Source organism: Nannospalax galili, unplaced genomic scaffold, assembly GCF_000622305.1.
Source record: "Nannospalax galili isolate Female #2095 unplaced genomic scaffold, S.galili_v1.0 scaffold1181, whole genome shotgun sequence".
NCBI lineage: Eukaryota > Metazoa > Chordata > Mammalia > Rodentia > Spalacidae > Nannospalax > Nannospalax galili.
In genome coordinates, this window is record NW_008345687.1 from 1,861,395 (window position 1) to 1,882,501 (window position 21,107).

The 21,107-nt window shown below is 38.6% G+C and overlaps 2 protein-coding genes and 1 long non-coding RNA gene across 4 annotated transcripts in view; 2 read left to right on the forward strand and 1 right to left on the reverse strand.

Moving 5' to 3' along the window:
• The window catches only part of Galnt5 (polypeptide N-acetylgalactosaminyltransferase 5), a 47,612-nt gene extending 43,600 nt beyond the window's left edge, over positions 1 to 4,012 (forward strand). Inside the window, exon 10 of the mRNA XM_008841749.2 lies at positions 3,221 to 4,012. Coding sequence (XP_008839971.1) covers positions 3,221 to 3,361 — 141 coding nt within the window. The 3' untranslated portion in view covers positions 3,362 to 4,012. The remainder of the gene's footprint in view (positions 1 to 3,220) is intronic.
• Positions 4,013 to 11,638: 7,626 nt separating this feature from the next.
• Positions 11,639 to 16,747, reverse strand: Ermn (ermin). 2 transcript variants are annotated; one of them, XM_008841742.2, is made up of 3 exons: positions 16,332 to 16,747; positions 15,658 to 15,747; positions 11,639 to 12,696 (listed from the first exon to the last, which is right to left on the reverse strand). In XM_008841742.2, exons 1-3 carry the CDS (start codon positions 16,567 to 16,569, stop codon positions 12,191 to 12,193), a joined length of 834 nt encoding a protein of 277 aa, XP_008839964.1. In that variant the 5' UTR covers positions 16,570 to 16,747; the 3' UTR covers positions 11,639 to 12,190. The 2 variants fall into 2 exon arrangements, with proteins under 2 accessions (XP_008839964.1, XP_008839963.1); XM_008841741.2 differs by having other exon boundaries at positions 15,658 to 15,750.
• A 3,013-nt stretch (positions 16,748 to 19,760) lies between these two features.
• On the forward strand, positions 19,761 to 21,038 carry LOC115071833. The gene is made up of 3 exons (XR_003850904.1): positions 19,761 to 19,840; positions 20,176 to 20,383; positions 20,756 to 21,038. It is a non-coding gene; the product is annotated as an uncharacterized LOC115071833 (long non-coding RNA).
• Positions 21,039 to 21,107: the final 69 nt, after the last annotated feature.

Sequence of the window (21,107 nt, forward strand, 5' to 3'; positions counted from 1 at the left end):
GATACACACACATACACACACATACATACACATACACACACATACACATACACATACACACCTGTGGTTCCACAGACAGGCTTCTTAGAACAGTTCAGGAGTCAGCTTGCAGAAGCTGATTATAGAAAGTGATCATGTGCTATCTCTTGCCAACTTTGCACACATCAATAACACATCACCTGCTATAAACCAAACAGGAAAAGAATGTTTACACCACAGAGATCAGCAGAGGTCACTGGATGGGGGATATTTTTCCAGAGAGTCAGTTGCTAATAGTCATAAAACATCAGTGTGCTGGTGTATTTGTCCTCAAGGTCCACTCGATTTTCCCCAATTATGTTTTAATAGCATTCAAAGTCATAAACTTTGGTGTCGAATCTGGATGTGGCAGGAATAATCTGAGGACTGCTTTCTCAAATTTTTCTACCCTTCCACTAGCAGGTAGCCACCAAATCTGTCACATGCATGGATGTGATGGTTGATTTGCTGTCAACTTGACACAATTTACAATCACCTGGGAGGTGGCCCTCTAGGTATGCCTATGAGAGACTGTAATTTGATGTGGGAAGACCCATCTTAATTGTAGGATGGACCACTCCCTAGGCAAGGAATCCTGGGCCTTATAAAGTGGAGAAAGCAAACTGGCACTATGCATGCATTTCCCATTTTGGTCTGCTTCGTAATGTGGAAGCGATGTGACTAGCTTTCTTAAGCTCCAGACACTGTGACTTCTTGAAGAATGATAGACTATAACCTTGAACTGTGAGTCAAAATGAGCCCTTTCTCCCTTAAGTTGTTTTTGTCAGTTTTTTTGTCATAGCAACAGAAAAGAGACTAAAACGGGCAATATGGAAATCAGGACTTTACCAGAGCTGACTCCAAAGGAAGCGCACTTCTTCCTTGGGGTTCCCCGTTGGCTGGAGTGTTTTTCTTTGATGCCATATTCAATCATTATTTTCTTCGTACTCAGATCCAAAATCAGGGCCAAGCTACATGTTCTCCAAAGTTCCACTGCTGCAGTATTTTAATTTCCTTCAAATAGTTTTACTTTCCTTAATGATAACGATTTTTATCAATTGACATAGAAAAATAAGGAATCATTAGTATATAAACTGCTAATTTTAGTTTGCACATTTTTAAAGAAATCTATAAATATCTCTCAACCAATTTATAATCACACCCCCCACTTCTTCAACCCTGTACCAAAGGTAGGAAAAGAGAGGGAGAAGGAGAGAAGGGAGACACAATTAAAATGAAACACATCCCCCTCTCCAGAGATGAATCTTAGAAAAGATTTATAGTGATAAAGCAATGAAAAATAATTTCTCTTAAAGCACATTCTTTAATCATATCACTTGGGAGCAGAGGCAGGTGGATCTCCGTAAGATCAAGGCCAGCCTGGTCCACGTAGTGAGATCTGGTCCAGCTGGGGCTACAGGGAGATCTGTCTCAAAAAGTAAAATAATAATAAATAAATAAAAAAACCTAGGTCTTCATAAAAAGCTGATTTCGTAAAGAAAGTAATTATTAAAAGTGAAAACTAGAAAGCTGTTTGTGACATGCTACACTGGTGCCTCCTATCTTTTATTCCTGTTTGGATGGGTCTAGATGGTCACAGATATCGACAGCTTATGAGTCGGCTTAATTTCTTTCTTTGTTTCTTTCTTTTTTCTCTTTCTCTCTTTGGACATCTCTTATGCAAATCCTCTTAAGTCCCTGAATTAGCTTTCCATTGCTTTAGAAAAATATCTTAGACAATCAACTAATAAAGGGAGGTTTGTTAGCTCATGGCTCTAGAGGTTCAATCCAAGGTTGGTTGGCCCTGTTGTTTTGGGCCTATGATGAGGAAACATCAGGTCAAGAGTACAAATTAGGACAAAACTGCTCAGTTCATGGACCAGAAAGTATAGAAGAGAAAAAGAAGAGGTCAGGGTCATACAATCCTGGTCACTGACATGCCCCCAGTGACCCTAGGACCTCCCTCTAGGCCTCTCCCCCAATAGTACAACCCTGGGGACCAAGGCTTTGACACATTCACCTTGGGAGACATTTAAGACCAAAACTATAACAGTCCCCAAAATACATGACTTGAAGAATCAGAGAAATAGAAACTATGAGTAGAAACCTCTCTCTCCTTTTAGAGATTAAGGGTGAAAAGCTTCATAGAGGGAAGAACTGTGGTAATGAGCTTGCCTTCAGACAGCAAGTTGTTAAAATACACACATGAATTTTCATTATAAAAATTCTCCCTAAAGTCAGCCCTCCCCAGATGCTCTGGATTTTGGCCGGTGCCCACCACCGCAAAGTGGCAGATTTGGAACATAGAATGCTTCCCCACCACTGGTCCCTACAAGTCTTTAGATTGGGGTCCAGGAATTTAATTACCTCTTTGTCATACACAACAGCCTATTGCAGATAATCTTGAATGATTTTCTTCAAGGCCAGTTACTTTGCAAAACCTTAAACATATTTAAGCGTCATATTTCCAGAGTTCTGTGAAAGTCACAATATTTTCACAGGAGCATTTTTAAAATATTATCATGAAAGTCATCTCTCTTTTGGTAAAAATATTAAAACTTTTAAAATTAACTTACTGATACTTAAGAGTATCTTTGTCATAGTCATGGAAATTTGATATTTATAAATGAAAAAAATGATAAAACCATAGGTTGGTTCTAAGTTGGTTATCTATTATTTTTAGACTCTTCCATAAATATTAAGCAGTAATAAGGTCATCTGGAATACTTTAGTCTTTTTCTAGTTAAATCTGGGTTCTAGACATTAGGCATTATATGTGATCAGAGAATATGGTAAGGAGCTATGTTTTATTTCCAACATTTGGTAAATACATTCTAAGACATGGGCTGGATTAACAAATTAACAAGCTTGCTTTCTGTCATGTCACAAGACTGTTTTACCACCATCAATGAAGTAGTTAACCAATACATTAAGTGCCAATTGGAATGTTTTTCTTTAAATAATGTAGTTATCAGCCATTTCACTAGAAAAATAATCTTATAGATTAGAGAAAAGTAGTCAACTTAGTTTGAGACAGAGGCAGATTCAGTGCTTCCCGCAGCCCATATTTAAGTCATTAATTTTAGTCAGGACACTTCCTAAGGGGACAAAGATAAATATGATTTGTGGGGAAGGTTACATTTTCATACCTCTTTTTTCAAGTTCAGGCTGTGGCTCATTCCAAGGTTCTCTTTCTCCTCAGGTGGAGCACATTGTTTTTGAAAACTACCATCAGTTATTATGCATGGAAGGAAATTTTTCTCAGAAGACCCTGAAAGTAGCTGCTTGTAATCCAGTGGTACCAAATCAGAAGTGGAAATTTGAAAAATACTATGAAGACTAAAGAAAAATTGTTTTATCTAATTAGCCCATTCGATACCACGAAAATGACAGCAAACTTGGCGACTGCAATTCTCTGTGGTAGTTTGAGTTTTTGGTTTTAATAGCATTTGAATGGAAGAATTTTTAAAATCACGATATTTGGAGTATCTAAAGATAAATCAGGGAAATAGTCCGCCATTAGACTGGAGTCCTCCTTCAACCCTGGGTGGCCTTTGGAATTGTTTATTTCCTGCCCTTTGCTGTAATTCATCCTGCAAGCCTTCCTCATATACTCTCACAGGTAACCAGAAACGAAGATAGATAACAATGCAATTACCATGAGTGATGACAGCCAGTCAGCTGCTGGCCCACAAGTAGAGGTAAAACCAGTGATGACCTGGTCCTTTATAGATTGTTGTCTTACTGAATACCAACTGCATGTGTCCTAATGACTGGAAGACTCTACTAGATGCACAGAGACGCAAACTTGTTGAAATGCCTCCAGGGTACAGGAGTGTTCAGCTGACAGACTGAAGTAGTGCTGATCAGCCATCACTGACCCCTCCTAATGGCAGAGGGTTGATTTAGATGACCACATAGTGTTTTCTCCATAATCTGAATCAGTGGAGAAAGTTTTAAGTGGGAAATAAGAGATGTTAATGTGCTCAATTCTATGTATTATTTCAGATCATATTGTGATTTCAAATTCTATATTTAAAAATTGGTCATATTAGTAACTTCCTGATTTCTTATTTTTCCAGGCAGGAAAAGCATTACAGTGAACCAAATGGCATGTACTCATTAGGCACAGTCTAACACAGCCACATGAGACGAGTTGAAAGAGTTAAAGCAGAAATATTACTGAAGAATAGGAAAATCTTTGAAATATGAAAATAATAGAATCCTACTTTAGATTTAGCAAATATTTACTAGGATGAAGTATGATAAAAATAGATGCTAAAAGATCCTAAAGCAGACACAAATTTAAAATTTTAAAACAAAAATGAAATAAGCAAATTGAGGAAGAGAGTTGAATAAAGAATTGTACTAGACCTGGGCAAATAAGATGTGTTACTTCTAGGGGGAAAAAAACAGAGAAAAGCCCTCATGTGGGCCCAATAATAACACAGGCCAGTTGGAGAAAACTAAGCATTTCTTTAGCCAAATTGAGATCTCGTCTTAAGTGTACCCATCCTTGGGAAGTCCAGAAGAAAGCTTAGGAATCAGGGTCTTTATTATATACATTGTGTTAAGGAAACTAATGCCAGAAGACAAATTGCCTGTCTAAAACAAAAACAGGAAAACAGTTTTTTTTTAAAAAAAAATCCCAAGTCAATTTTGAAGAAATCAATGCAGGAATTCAGATCTCTCAGTCTAAATTGCTCCATGGCAATCCTTCAAAAGACACACGCCACTTCTTTCCTGGGGCTGGGTCCCTGCAGGGTAGCCATGCTTATCCTTCTGAATGGATTTAAATCTGTTCACCTGATATCATGGTAAAATTGGGCATTTTCAGTTCTAAATTCCTATTTAACACTTAATTTAACTTCTAATTATTACAAAAAAGCATGACTATCAACTGAGAATGGAAAGAGAAACAGTTTTGCATATTTGTAGCATATTTAAGATGTTTCATTCCAGTAATTGATGACTGCAGATGAGATAAGAGAATGACTTGAATATGAGATGATTCTTCCCAAAACAGCCATATGGAGAAAAAAGAAACACACAGGTTGTTTGCCAACAGACTAATTGAGTTAGTGACCAGACTCAGTGCACTGAGTACCTCATGTCATTCTTCATGTAGCTGAGAAATATTGAACGTCTCCCTCCCCACTGATCTATAGAGTCTCAATTTGATCCAGACATTTCCACAAAGAAAAATCAACTCGGTGCTCTTTAGATACACCTACCTTTAGATGTGCCAGCTGAAAAAAAAAATGGAATGTTTTCCCCAAGAGAACTTTCTCCCGTCTACTGAGAACATGCACTGATTTCACACTGACATACTTATTATATAAAGCTACCTGTGATCTTACACTGTCAACAGAACAAAGACTTGCTTTATAATATCACATATTTGTTCTGGGGTAGAATTTTTAAAACTACTGTACCATATATTTTCTCACTTAACCTAAGATGCAAAGAACTAATCATTAGTTAGGAATCTGTGTGGGCCTAGTACTGACTGACTGTCAAATCTACTACCAACATTTTTTAAAGCATTGCCCCCAATTTTATTTTCGGAAGATTAGAATAAGAATATGAATCCGACCACATCTTCTTTTAGGTATAATTATAAACCCTTGATGGAACAATATGGTCCAAGTTAGTCCTGAATTCTTTGGTAAGGGCTGTGTCATCAGGGACTTCAGGATTTTCTGGATTGACTCAGGTTGTTGCTTTTTCTTAGAAAAATGTCTATGCACCTTTTCAACTTGAACACAGGGTAACCTTGTTAATATTGAACAGAGCTAATTTGATCAAGAACCGAACTTGCTGAGCACTAAAAGAGCTCCTCCACTTTTCAGAGTGTACAGTTGCTTTCTATTTCAACTTCCACCCTCCTTTCCTGTGGGATGACACAGCTGTTGCTGCTACAGTGGTGTTTTACCATGAGCATCAAATTTGCTCAGTTCTGCTTGCTGACATTCAATTGTCTGTCATTCACAGGACTGCAAAACCACCCTGTGCCATGATCACAAGGCAACATTAGCTTCCCCCACAGTATCTCAGAAACACTCTTCTAGATATCAGAAAACCTTCTTTCTAGCATTGCCTTAAGGATTGAAGAGGACCATGGATACCACTTATACTGAATAGGAATTCAATGCTCCCTGCCCACCCTGATTTCATAAATGCCTTACAATGATTTTCAAGGAGTTCTTGTACAAGACAGTTGGGTGGAAGCATACCAGATAGGACCATTTTGCTTGTTGTTCAAGTATTTCTATTTTAGAGTTTATACTTAGAACACAGCCTTATTAATAAATCAGATTAAGAGGTGAAGGAATAAAAAGGAGGGACTAATTATCGCCGAGCACTTACTCCCTACTAGGTGTTGTATGTGCTCATCTCACCAAGTTGCAGTCATCCTTCTCCCCATCATATGATGAGAAAAGGGTCTGAATATCCATTACGCTGGATGCAGTCATGCCACCAATAAGAGATGAAGCCCAGTGGCCATTCTACCTGGCATTCTGAAAATTCTTCACTACACCATGCCGTGATCTATAATTCATTTGTCAAGCAATAGGGTTATCAATGCAGGTGAGCTCAGGTAAAGCCCTTTGGTTGCAGATTACTGATGTTATAGATAAGGAAACAAGGTAGGGTAAAACTTCTTTTGTTCTCTCTTGAATGTTGCATGGACAGAAAATAGAAGCTGGGCCTCTCTGCTGTGTAGCTGATGTGTAGATATATGTGACAACTTTCATAAGTCTTGTAATGATCTACAGCCTTCATGCTATGTTGGGCCTCTTCTTTTCCATCTCCTGTGCCAAATCTGGCAAACAGAAAAGAATACATAAAGAGTTGTGTCTCTGTGAATCATATTTTTTCAAGTAACAAATTTTCTTCCCCCCCTACCTTTAAGCAAAGCTGACAACTTGTTCATTTTGAAGAGCAATAGAAACTAAAATTTTGAAAAATCCTTCAGTTTAAAATACAAACTACAGCTTTTAACTTTACCTCACTTTATAGATTCTGTTAGAGTGCCTTTACAACAACTTTTGCATAAGTTTTTCAATGATTACTGCATGTCAACTTCCTGGAAAAGAGAAACGAAATGCTAACCAAAGCTATTGTACACAAAATTTATTTTTGATAAAATGCCCATTACATGGACAGTTTTGAACAAGTCATAGAAACTGTTATATTCCCATGAGGTTTAGTGATGGGTTTCAGGTATTGGTGGTGCCTGTCTGAAAGAAAGCAAAAAACACCATCACAATGAAGCAGATTTCATGTTTCTAGTTTCAACCTGATGTGTTAACTGATGGTTGGCATTTCAGAGTCCCTTTGCAAGTGTATGTGAGTCTTTCTTTTGTAAAACACAAACACAAGTACAAGTTTTCATTTTTCAGGGTGTAGGGCAACTTCACATATGATGAGTTCCTAATAATGACAGTCACCATCAAATATTAAGCATTTCTATATATTGCTAAATATTTTCCAGTTTAAAGATATCAATTAGAAGTAACTACATAAATAAAGCCTTTATATTATATATTTAAATTAAAACTTTTGATAATATGGATAAATATTTTAAATTTTACTTGCCATTTGAAAAATTTACTTGCCTGTGTGTGTGTGTGTGTGTGTGTGTGTGTGTGTGTGTGTGTGTGTGTGTTTGAGAGTGTTTGCATGTAATTAATATTTTAATTACATGCAAACATGTATGGGAGGAAATAAAACCATACATTTCTTCTTATAACAGAAGTAAAGAAATGGCATGGGATATTTGAATCTTTTGGAGTTACATGGCATTTTCAACTTGTGACCTTCTGTACAAAGTATTGCAAGTAGACTTTCACTCTGGGCACAGTTTTGCCGATTTGAAGTTCTCATCAAATTACATTTGTGAGGGTTTAATCTTCAGTTTCCGATTGCACATGCGCCTTAATTCCTCTTCAAACAATTGCTCAAATTTTGGTAGTTTTATGCGTGTTCACTGTGGGAAGTGGGCATAAAAACAAGAGAAGGCAAAAATCAAAGGAGTGATTTTGTTATTGATTACCTGAATGTGTTTGTTAATGGGAGAATAAGATTAAAACTTGTATAAGGAATATTTGAGTTAATTGAATGCTTTTAATTAGTCACCCTTTTGGCTTGTTACCAACTAAAGTTATTAGAAAGAAGGAATCAAATATATAATTTTAAATTTCTAGGAAAAAGTCAAAATGACTTTCAAATCTCATTTTAAAAATTCTCCTGAGCTGGCAACTAGTTACTAGATGTCATCAGATGACTTTGTCCTTTGGCAGGTATCTTAATGATCTTAGTGCCCATGACTACATGCCACTCTGTATGTGTAGATGTTGATTGCATGGCCCTGCCATCCTTTGTTCATCAACAGAACAGTTGAGTACACATTCTGCTCTTCATACTTAGAGAGTTATGTTATGATCTACTTTTTTAATATTGGCAAATATGCTTTTGATATTACAATTTCTAATGCTCTTGTTTTTAAAAACAATGAACTTGAGCAATGCAAGTTCAGGGTTTAAGAGACGTGGTTGTCTCTGCCCTCTTGTTTAATATATTTCTTTTTTTATTATACTCCAATGTGTCTTTTTCTGTAATTCTCTATTATTACTTACTTTAAATGTTTTCTCTACTATTATGAAAAACCTAAATGTCTATTCTCCATTTGAAAATATGCCAGAAGTAGTACCTCATGTAAAAATGCAGTAATAATCACTATAAAAGTGTCAGAATAATTGATCTCGATCTTTGTCTTTTCTTTTTTTGACCACTTCCTATAGTGAATATGCAAAAAAACTACCAAGTGTATTGCCTCCGTGACTACAAAATAAATATGTATTTTTCACATTGTTGGCGCTAATATGCATCTAAAGGAATATCTCATTTTCTTTAAAAGTAATAGAAGAACCAGAACCACCAGAAGTTCTTTGCACAATTTCATATACAGTCCTTTTCAAACCTTTTAAAAAATAAATAATGCACAGTAATTGTAATTATTGGGTGTTCTCTTAATTTTTTTTTTGAAGAGGCATTTATTGATGATTTAAATAGCTGCTAGTAAGGAAGGATTCTTACTAAATTCTAAAGAAAACAAAGTGTATAAAAAGTGTCTGAAACAGGGCCTGGAGAGATGGCTCAGCAGTTAAGAACATTGGTTGTTCTTACAGAAGACCCGGGTTCAAATCCCAGCACCCACAAGGCAGCTAACAACTGTCCGAGGGGATCTGACAGCCTCTTCTGACCTCCGTGGGCATTGCATGACCCTGGTGCACTTACCTACATGCAGGCAATACATGCATACACATAGAATAAAATAAAAAAATTAAATGTCTGAAACAAAGAACTTTATTGAAAGCAAGTAAGACAGGGCCTTTCTTCATTTAACTTATATGTGGGTAGGTAGGTAGGTAGGAGATAGATAGATGATAGATAGATAGATAGATAGATAGATAGATAGATAGATAGATAGATAGATATCTAGATAGATAGATGGATAGATAGTTTCTGGCATATTCCATGACTTAAAATATAGTATTATATGAAAGGTAAATTGCATTGTTACAAAGAAATAAAGCTATCATTATTTTCCATTCATCTAGCAACAAAAGAGAATTAAGCCATGTAAGAAATGTCAGCATTCATACAATAAATCAAGTCTTTATCCCTTCAGGTATAAGATATTAGAGCCCTTACCACCCCTGAAACTTAAATCACAAAATCTCAGATAAGTCTTCTCGTTTAGTTGCCAATTAATAATGACCCAAATGAGTTTAAAATATGCACGCAATCTGAACTAGACCTTTGGTTTTTTTTTTTCAGGTAGTCACCACTGCTGCTACGTTACTCAAATGTCGCTCAATGTTAACCCTTCTGTAAGTTGATGACAGACAGCAGTGTACAGAACCAATAATACTGCCAGTGCTCTATTGCTGCTACATCACCTCATTCATGAACATGAGGCATTTAACAACTAAATATACCTTAAAATAGTCTGTGGGCAGAATGGTTCATAGTTGGTTAACTGTGTAGTCAGAGGAAATAGCTAAAAAGACCAAGGTTATGGAGTCAGATACATAGAAGCCAGTAGTTTTGCCATGCCCCTTATCCACACACTCCCCATCTCACTCAAACTCCACAGGAATTCATCACCTCCATCTCAAATGCAAGCTCTCTTGAAGGTAGGTCAGCAGTATAGTCCTGTGACATAATGGACAGCACAAAACTGTGCTTTGAAGTGGAGAATGACAGGGCTCATCAGAAATACATGAAAACAAATAGATTGTCTCTGTGGGATGATCAGAGCATCTAAATCCAGCAGGAAACTGTCCTAGGGCATCAGTCTCCTAGCTAACTTTTTCAATAAAGATATTCTTCTGAAAACTCAAATTGTCCCACATGAAATGATCAGGTTCAATAGTTTAAGGGATCTTTTATATGGTAGATTGTAAAGTCTCTGTTTTAAAGACTAAAAGGAGCTCTACAACCTTGAACTTAGAATTGAATCTTACAAATACTACACAATAGTATATGATACTTTTGGAAATATATTAGGTGTCGAGGAAGAATTAGAGAACTTGCTGTAAGAATGTGTGGGATTTGTTACACATAAATAAGCAATCATCTAACCCAGGCTTTTTCTCAGAATGAGAAAGAAATAAACGAAGGGTTGGGTAGCACAATGAAGACAGTATTACATTCAGACAATAAGGAATTGTATTTGTATTTGGAGCCAAAAGATATTTTTATCTGTGGTAACAGAAAGTTCAGAGCAATATATACAGAAGCATGAAATGAAAAATTGTGGAACAAATGATCTAAGAGTATAAATATACTCTTTTCATAAATATTCAACACATTATTTGACACATTGGTTTGAGTGCAACTCCACAAATACAATTTTAAGCTTCTTGATTTGGGTTGTGGTCCAATAAATTACATATTCCCAACAACTTTCAGAGCTTTCTCACTAAAAATACATGCTCACACCCTACTTTGAAAATATTCTGAGATAATTATTTTCATTTTCATAGTAACTAGTACAGTTGTGACTAGCATTGTCTCAGATTTCTAAAGAAAGAAAACTGTTCTGAGACACTGTTAATAAGAGAAACTGTGGTAATAGAGAGGGGCATTTTCTTAAAATTGTGCTAAAATTGCCATTTTTATTTTTAATGACTTTCATTATGTTAGACACGATTTTGTTTTCAATCATAAAAATAAAAGCATCCAAAATAATTCTTTAGTCTATTGCTACCGATCTAGCCCCTCCCTGGATTCACTTCACAATGGATTTAACTCAGTTTGAAAGCTTAAAGCCAGCACTCAGCAAACAACCTTCTGACTGACAATGGCTCAGCCCTTTTAGTGAGGAAATTCACTGAATGATGACACCTAGGAAGATGGTCTGTAGAATTTTCACTTGGTAGATACCAAGGAAAATAACTTAGGGCATACGATGTTTTTTAATATCTTACTTATCATTTTTTATGTGTATGACTGTATTGCCTGCATTTATGTAAATGCACCCATGTCGTGCAGTGCCCAGAGAAGTCAGAAGAGGGCATCGGACCCCCTGGGACTGGAATTGCAGGTGGTTGTTAGCTACCGTGTGGGTGCTGAGAACTGAAACTGGGTCTTCTGCAAGAGCAATCAGTGCTCTTAGCCACCGAGCTATCTCTCCAGCAACAGGACATATGATTTTTTAAGACAATTGGTAAGGCAAAATAATTTAGTGCCAGAATCTATAAAACTCTGTTTAAATGAGGTGTTTAATCCCAAGCTTCCCATTGCTCCAACGGAAGAAAGACACCAGAAGAATTATTATATTCATTTCAATAGTTCTTTTTTTACTACTACTTTTAAAGCCAAGCCATGCCACACTTACCAGTGGGTCTTTCTCTAATGCTAACCACATAATACTATATTAGTGATTCCTTTAAAAGCAAATACCCAAGAGTGAATTTTTTTGATGTCATGTTACCAGAATGAATTTATCCAAGGTTATTTCCATGATATTCTATAGTGAAAAAGAGTAAGCTTACACATCTTTCATGCGGATAACTCAAATAAAGAGAAGAAAGATTCATCTGAGCACAACAGAGTTAGCTTTGCTTTAGTGTCATGAGATTTCTCAGCATCGGTTAGTTTATAAATGCATCATTGACTCAAACTCATCGATTCTTTGCTTGGTGTTCCCCTTCCTGATTTTCCGATAGGATATCGTATTGTATCTTGAATAAGCATTTCTGGAGATATCTCCCTTCTTTCCGAACATTGGTTGCTCATCAGGTGTCACTGGTTGAGAGCTGGGGCTGCTCAGCGGGGAGTCCTCACTTGCATCGACTTCCTCTTTCAATTGAGAATCTTCATATTTTCTCTTAAATTCTATTACTCGAACTTGGTCTTCATCATCATTGCAATCCTCAACGTCATCCTCATCAATTTCTTCCATCCAAACCTCTTGCTCCTCAGCATGTTTAGAATGTATCACATCGCCTTGGCTAGGCTTCTTAAATCCCAACCATTTAATCTCGGGTGCCTGGTAAGCCATGTTCTCATCTCTCTGCTCTAGAGGTTGGTGCACAATCCTTTCTTTTGGTCTACTTATCTCCTGGTAACTGCTGCTCAGAGGAATCTTCTTCCACTGATGACCTGTAGCAAAATGAATTGGTAGGTAAGATGTGCTAGAGTTACAGTGTCTAGCTACTGTTTTATAACTTTTAAAGTTATTCTTCTGGATGATCTTTTTTCTAAATTTTTTAGACTATTACCCTGGGTTATTGATATTGATATATTCCATATAATCAAACAGGCTTTATAGTCAAATCAATTTGCAAAATACTGCTTTACATGCAGTTATATAAGCTGTTCAGAATTTACTTTTTAAAGCACTAATATTACATGTTTCCAGTACAGTCCACAACCCAACCTCATCTGACTATGGAATTCTATTTCTATAAACTAGTGTATTTGGTAGAATTAGTGTTCTCTGAGGTACACTTAAAAATCTTCATTAGCTGAGGGCTGGAGCGGTGGCTCAGTGGTTAAGAGCACTGGCTGTTCTTGCAGAGGACCCAGTTTAGTTGTTAGCATCCACATGGTGGCTAACAACAATCAATAACTCCAGTCCCAGGAGGTCCACTGCCCTCTTCTGGCCTCTATGGACATTGCATGACAGTGGTGTACTTACATTCAGGCAAAACACTCATACACATAAGATAAAAATAAATAAATAAAAATTTTTAAACATCTTCTCTAGCTGTCACAACAAGTTATGTGAATATATAAACATACTAATAGATATGCGTGTGTGTGCATATGTATATATGTGTACGTACATATATATTATATATATATACATACATACATGTACATTTATATCCTGACAATAAGAACAATGCCTTGGTGAAGAAGGCTTTTTTCCAGGAGGTGAAAATGATGACTGCCTCTGTGTGGTCATGCAGCTTTCACATTTGACACCTTATCTCTGAGTTGTAAAGGAGAGCAGGTGTTCAGGACTCACATATTGGCAAATGAGGCACAATCCTATCAAACCACATACATGGCTTCAGATATGCTGCTGATTTATAAAGAATCCAGATTTCACAGCCATGCTGATGTTATATCTATGCAATGTTAGATTCACTTGTTGTTTTCGACATGTTCCAAATGACAGCTAAGTAACACATTCTTTGGTACCATAGCATTGCTTTTGTAAGGTTTTACATAGTATAACCACAAACAACTATACCATATTAACATACTTCGACTAATGTTTCTTGACATGAATGAGTATTAAGGAAGTAGACATTTTCTCTGAGCATACAACACAGGACAGACTTCTGTGGAAAAGTAAGCTTATAGTGAACATGACTAAGAAATATCTCTGACTTCACCATTCTGTTTCCATGCCACAAGAGCCTATAACCAAGGTGAAAGACAGTGGTCAGCTTTGTGTTTCCCCCGCACAATTCTCCTTGTGTGTTCATTTTCATCAGACTTTTACTTTTTCTCCCCTTCTCTCTGAGTCAGATTTTACTGTACCACGAATGAGTGAAACAAGCATGAATTGACATCCTGTGCTAGTTGTATAAAATGCAATCAAGCCTTCAGTATACAGTCAATACTCTACATTATGAACAAGTGTATATTTGATGTGCTGCTATGATATTTAGCTTTGGGTTCTTGTGCATTTTCCCACATGAAGAAACTAGTGGGGTTTTTTTTCATATTCATGACTCAGGCCTAAGACTGTCATGAATAGAATTCATTCTTGAATTTAAATTAATTATAGTTTTTCCTCAATATTTTTACCATCTTCATACTCTTAGCAGGTACATTCTTTTGAAAGTCTTTATAGCTATTTGCCATTGTGAAAATAAAAGCACTAAAATCAAGGTCTCCGACATAGGGAAAAAAAAAAACAACTATATGCTGTGTACAGAAAGAAAGGATTCATGCAAATTCACTGGTGAGACCACACAGCTTAAGAAGAGAGACTCTGTACTCTCCACTTGATGAAAATGGAAGAGCCTAGAAAACTGTTATTTGCAGTGGTCCTTCTGATCATGAATATGAAGAGGCTATAGAGGAATGGCGATGACCCAGCCTTGCTTATCATATTTGAAGCAGCAAGATCGGGACAAAGAAGCTATTTAGTTCATTGTGTGGGGACTTAAGTTTTATAGATGATCTCTGGTGAGGTCAACTATCTCTTGGCAATGGCTATTACCTGTGTTTGCACATTGGTCAGCAGACAATCTCAGAATTGTCCAGGCAAAGGGAGCAATATCAGTAGTCACTCCCTGTCCTCCTCATTATCTGCTGTTTTATGTAGTGTTCTAAGGCTTCAGTAAGTGGGCTCTCTTATGGTCTGATGCTTAAGTGCCACATGCTGACTCCAATTTGGAGATAAGCTGTTTACAGTTTCAAGAGAGGGAAGGAATAATTAATTAATAGTTTCCGTCTTCTTGTTCTGTACTTGGAAACTACTTGAACGAAAATGTCTTCAAAAAAGAAATGTCTAAAGGATTTGTACCTTTGACTACTGACTTTATTTGATATTTAATATAGTCACTTCAATGTTCATTTTTTCCTCTCATCTGACTATAGAAAACAAATTTAATTTTGCTTCAAAGTTGATTTCTCACACCCGTCTTTGAGAAGAAATCGTTAACCAGTTTGTACTTCTTTCACATGTAATTTTCCTATGCAGTAACTCATTTTATAAAGTTACTTTAAACTGCATGGCAATAATGGAATTTTAGGATGAATCTGTTTCTGAAACATATCACAAGTTTCCTGACACAGATGTGGAGCACCAAATAAAAAAGGAAAGTTGATTTTGTGGGCTAACTTATTAAGAGACAGATATGGTTGGAATGCCAGTCAGTCACACCAATCCATGCAATTTTAGGCTTCAGCCATATGGAAAGCTGACTAAGGTGGAACCCACAGATAAGATGAGACTCTCATTGCCAGGAGCAGCTTGGAGATTATAAAGTTATTACCTAGGCAGCTTTTCAACACCACACACACACACAGAGCATCTCATGCAAAGCTGTCATCATATCTAGTCAAACAATTCTATTAGGAAGGTAAGATTCCTATTACCTTCTCTGAATACCATGTCCTCAGCACTTGCTTCTTGGAGAGAAAGATCTGTGATGGCCTTGTGAACAACAAGGAGGCTCTCTTCAGGGTCTTCTGGGGGGAAATACAAGTATTATATCATTCACAGAGCAGGTGGTTTAAGAATTCACAAATGATCAATGTAGTGTCTGGGTAAACTTCTTTAATTTCTATTATGATTGTTAAAATTGTCATTCTACCCTTTAGACTTTTTAAAAAATTTATTCCACTTATTTTGTGATGAGCTTCTGTAATGATAACTCTCTTTTACCATATATTTAAGATACAGATATGGATAGATGGAGATCTTAAAATTCTGAGTTCTCTTTGCTCAAGCAATGATAAATAGCAGCACTTAACATTTAATCAACATTTAGAAATTCTTCCAACAACTCAGTAAATGGATTACTACTGTTCTACTTTCTTCTAGTGAAAACACTCAGGATCAAGGATCAAAGAAAATTGTGTGGAATTACAGAGCTACCCAACAGACAACCCTAGATTTAAGGCAAAAGATTAGTCCTTACAATATGTAACCCCTAGTAAGATAAGGGACAGTATTTCTTACTTCCATAATAACAGTTTATATAAAAAGAAATGACCTGGGGTGAGTTTTTAAGTCAAAACAGCTAAATTGAAAAAGGGAAATAATTTACCATTGAGAGTTTTCTCATCCATGGGCCATTTTGGTAGCACGTTCCTTTTAGATTTTCCACTTTCTTCCTGATCTTGTATGGATAAGTCTTTAGGACTGGGTTCAAAGCTGCAGGGTGGTGGGGTCCCATCTACATCAGCTGTGTCCTCCTTGGTTTGACTGTTGTGTTGTTGGTCATTCTCAGGTGGTCTGTCCCCATTGCACGTAGTCCCACTGAAGGTCACTGGAGCATCTGTCATGATGTGCACTGAAATCCGGTTTAGAGAAAGAAATAGGGAAATTGAGGAAGCAGATCTTTGATAAGATCTCTCACCCTGAGTCCTTCAGTCCCCAAACCTATTCTAAAAACATAAATTATTCACTCTGAGATGTAATAACAAGAATGTAATAACAAGAGTCTTTCTAAAGGTATCCAAGGCTCAGAATGAATGCAATAGGATTTGTCAGATTTGTCATCAGCCCAGGAGCAAGAATCCAGCCAATCAGCAGCTTTTCCCCAGCTCCCTGGTCCCACTCTCAGAATTAATGTCACCCTTCGATTTACATAAACAAACAATCTGAAGCAATAGGGCTTTTGTGTAGGCATGTACAGGGGGACTTTCAGCTGTCAGTCCTCCTCTGGGAACAGAGATTTTTGTCCCTTTCCATAATAGCCCATTGTAATTTTCCTTGTAACAGGAGCCACAATTGTTCCCCAGCTTTAATCCAGAAAGAATGACCACCTTGAGGCATATTAGTTCTGTGTAACCAGCTTAACATTTCCAAACAGATTTCGTTCAAGTAAAACCTCAGCTATTTTGTAGGGGACAATGGCATCATTTCTCATTTATTAAAGAATAAAGCCAGCTTACCAAGGACCTGTAAATACAAAAACTTCATTGGAAATGATTCTAGCTACAGGTTTCATTGTATGCTTTCAGGAGATTGAGATGGGACCTAAGGAAAAAAACAAACAAATTTTACTGGTTTTCTAATAGCAAAATTTTCATAATCTTAGTGTCTACAGCTTCTGATTTTCCCACTTCCTTATGTCTATGGAATCCCAACTGATTAAAAATCTAATATAATTTTCCCATAAAGGTGTTTCTTGCTCCAAACAGAATTATCTTCTGTATTCTACATTTGTGTTTCTGATGCAGTCTACCCCTCAGGAATTAAATTGCCTATTGCTCACTCCCTCTTCCTTTTTAGAGGAATACATTCTTTGTCTTTTTCTGGACTGCTCAAACTGCAGCCTATTAGGAATGCCCTTTCCCTCTTCAAGGCTAAACTGTTGACTTGAGCAACCCCTCAAATCAGAGGCTGAAATGGAATTTCTTTAACGACAACTCCCTGACTCGCAGGATTAGGATGGGACCTTTGTTACATGCTAGCTTTCCCTTCAGAGTACATTTCATCATGATTAAGTAAGTTCACAATGATGTCCCTTTGACCCACTAGAATCTAACCTTCATCTGGGCACAATGAAGGTAATTTGCTTACTTGTATTTCCAGCATGCAACATGTGCCTTGATCTAGCTAGGCATATCACCGGTCTGTCAGGGCTGAAGTTATTCTAAAGAGAAACACTTTACCCCTCCCTTCAGCTATCAAACTACTGAAACAATGGTCCCCAAGGAATTAGAATTTCCTGAGGAATCTCATGCTCAGATGAGGAAAAGGCTGTAGCCTGGTACCAGCCAGAGGAGGAGCTTGTTTCCCAGAAAGAGATTCCATATAGTTCTGAAAACTTGTCAGGACACCTTGCAAGAGAGACTAGAACCAAGACTTTGATGGGCAGGGTGGTATCTAGACCATGACTGCTTAGACAGTTTACATCCTACTGCTTGCCATTCAAACCTAAACTTCATGTCAGTATCACAAAGATGAACTTTAGTTGATCCCTAGATATTTCTCATCCTCGCTGAATGTATCTTTCTTTGCTTTTCACTAGACTTGACTTTTTAGTTGGTCTATTGAGGACTAGTGGCCAAGCCCGGCTTGTTATTGTTACTGGAAATTTTTTTTTTTTTGAGGTTGCAAGTACAATATATTTCACACAACAAGCCCAAAATACATTCACAAACAACACAAACACTCAAGGGGAGAAGCAGGAAGAACTGAACCAATGTTCAGAGCTCCTAGATCTTAGGGAGTACCTCAGGGCCAGAGCCCAATGTCCCAGTCCTTAGGTGCTCCGTGTGGAGGCTCTCAGTGTCCACCGTGATTGTTGCTCTCTCCCGGCAGAAGCTGCTGAGCTGCAGGTCCTGATGATCACGTGCAGGCATGGCAGGTCTCGGGCAGAGTCTTGGTGTCTCGATGTCTCGGGCAAGAACATCGGGATGCAGGTCCTGATGATCACGTGCAGTCTTGGCGGGTCTCGGACAGAGTCTCGAGTCTCGGTGTCTCAATGTCTCGGGCAAGAACGTTGGGATGCCGCCTGACTGAGTGATGGTCTGTCTTGGTCTCGGGAGTTGCCAAGCATCAGTGAACTGCCTGAGTCTCTGGCTTTTTATATGCTTTTTACGGTCAGTCTGTCATTGTCTTGACATCAATGAGTTCAGCTGGTGTCTTAGATATGGTGACTGCTCTTGGGTTACTTATCACACTCACACATACATTCTGTTTCACTCAGTTAAGGCTCATGCTTCCTAGTTCAGCTTATCTTGTCAACCACAGCTGTCACATAGTTCGTGGTTTCAATCACTTTTGTTTTTACAGATTGGATTTCTATTTCTATATTCTAAGTTCTATGATATTTGTTATGTTTCTATTACATTCATTACACAGAGGCAGGAGGATTTTGTGAGTTTGAGGCCAGCCTGGTCTACATAGTGAGTTAGAGGAGATTTTGAGTCCATGGACACCATGCCACCTTCTCTGGATGTCCTCTTGCACTCTCAACCTGCCTCTGACCTTGTCTCCACCAGGTTGATGGCATAGTCAGTTTGGGGGTCTACCACAGCTTGCAACCATACCGGGGCTCCCTCTCAGCCCATCTGTGCATTACTGAACAGGAAGCAGCAGCCTGCTGGCCGTGTCATTCTGAGGAATCCATTGTCCTCAGCAGCCACAGCTGGCCTAACTGTACCAACAGGCCAACCTGCTAGTGGCAGCAAAACCCAACTGGGATTTGCAGGTACGACGTCACCTGCTGACCTTGGCAGACCTAATGGCAGAGAACTGGTCTATGGGAAGCGCCAATGTGCTCCCCCCATTGCCCCACCCACTTTCTGGGTTGATCCTCAGCCCAGCAATGGGCTCAGGGGACTGTAGTTCATCACCCACCAACTTCACTCCCAGCACACCAGCGTTGATGAACCCTGCAGCCCCGCTCCAAAATGTAAGTGTAGAAAGCATTTTGGGATAAAACCAGAATTTAAATGCCACTCATCTAGTCATGCGTTTTCTGGGGTTTTCACTGCTGTTTGGCTTATGTATTGTTTTTTCTCCTGTAAGAGCTCCTGATTGGTTTCCCAAACCATCCAAAATGAAGAAAACCATAGCTGGCATGGACAGAAACAATTCAAGGTAAGACATCTATTCTTCATTTTTTTTTTCAAAAAAGCTTTGTATTCAGGTGGTCCAAGGCTTAGGAGGGGCTCTGGGGCATTTCAAAGCTGCCTACTGGCTGGAGAGGTTCAGGTAGAGGTCTGGAGGCCAGCTGATGCAGGGCAGAGGCGGGAGCCCCCTGGAAGGCATGGAGACCTAGTCCTGCTTGAGGGTGAGGCACTCAGACACTGGCCCAGTGATGGCTGAGGCAAGCCAGCCTGTGACCAGCTGGGCCCAGCCAGCCTGGGGAGGATGGTCACGTGGTCTCCCATCTTCTTGATGAGCTTGAGCTTCACCTTCACCTTCTCATCCAGGAAGAGATTCTCCTGGAAGTCACAGAGATGGCGGTCTGTGCGGGCAGAACGCAGGGCATGAAGATCCAAGAGGGCCTGGCTTCAGGCTCTTCTCCAGGGCCAAGGCGGCTTCCACGGTCTCCTGGGTTTTACCCCACTCATCCTTTGCTGGTTTCTGCACATCTCGGAAGAACGTATGACTGAGGCGCTGGTTCTGCAACTTGAGCAGGTGCTTGTGTCCTTGCCCTTTTCCTTGGCCAATTTGCAGAAGAAGTGGCCCACGCCCTCCAGTTTAAGTTCAGAAGTAAAGTAGCTAAATATATTTCTGGTGAAGAAGTCACTTAAATAGAGGTGACATCCAGGGAGGACGCCTGAGTGACTTACTTCCTTCGTGTAGCTACTAGTTGTCAAGAGAAAGATAAGATGATGGGGCAATGAGCATGAAGGATGCCAAACCAAGAAGGAGACACAGTCTGGGGTCTGGAAGTTTGAGGGGTTGGGAGTGCACTGTGTGTATCTCTGATGAGAGAGAGATCAGGAGGAAAACAGACACCTTTCTGGATGAAAAGCCAATGTAATGAGGACGCTTTTGTTTTCTTAGGTCCCGATGTCCACATCCTTGGCTTTTATCAATGTATGTTTTCAAGGAAAACACTTCAAAGGCAAGAAGCTCAGAAGGAGAGCACTGGTTCCTCCAGATAAGGATGACAAGCTACTGAAACCAGGCCCAGCAACAGCACCCTTCAGCATCAGCATCAGCATCAGCACCAACACCCTGCATCACTAGCACTAGCATCCGCATCCGCATCAGCACCAGCACCAGCACCCTGCATCACTAGCACCAGCACCAGCACCCGCCAGTACCAGTACCATCAGCATAACTGGTAAAACATCAGAAAAACCTACAGCAAAACTAAAGGACAATGGCGGGAAGGACAAAGGAAAGGGAAAGA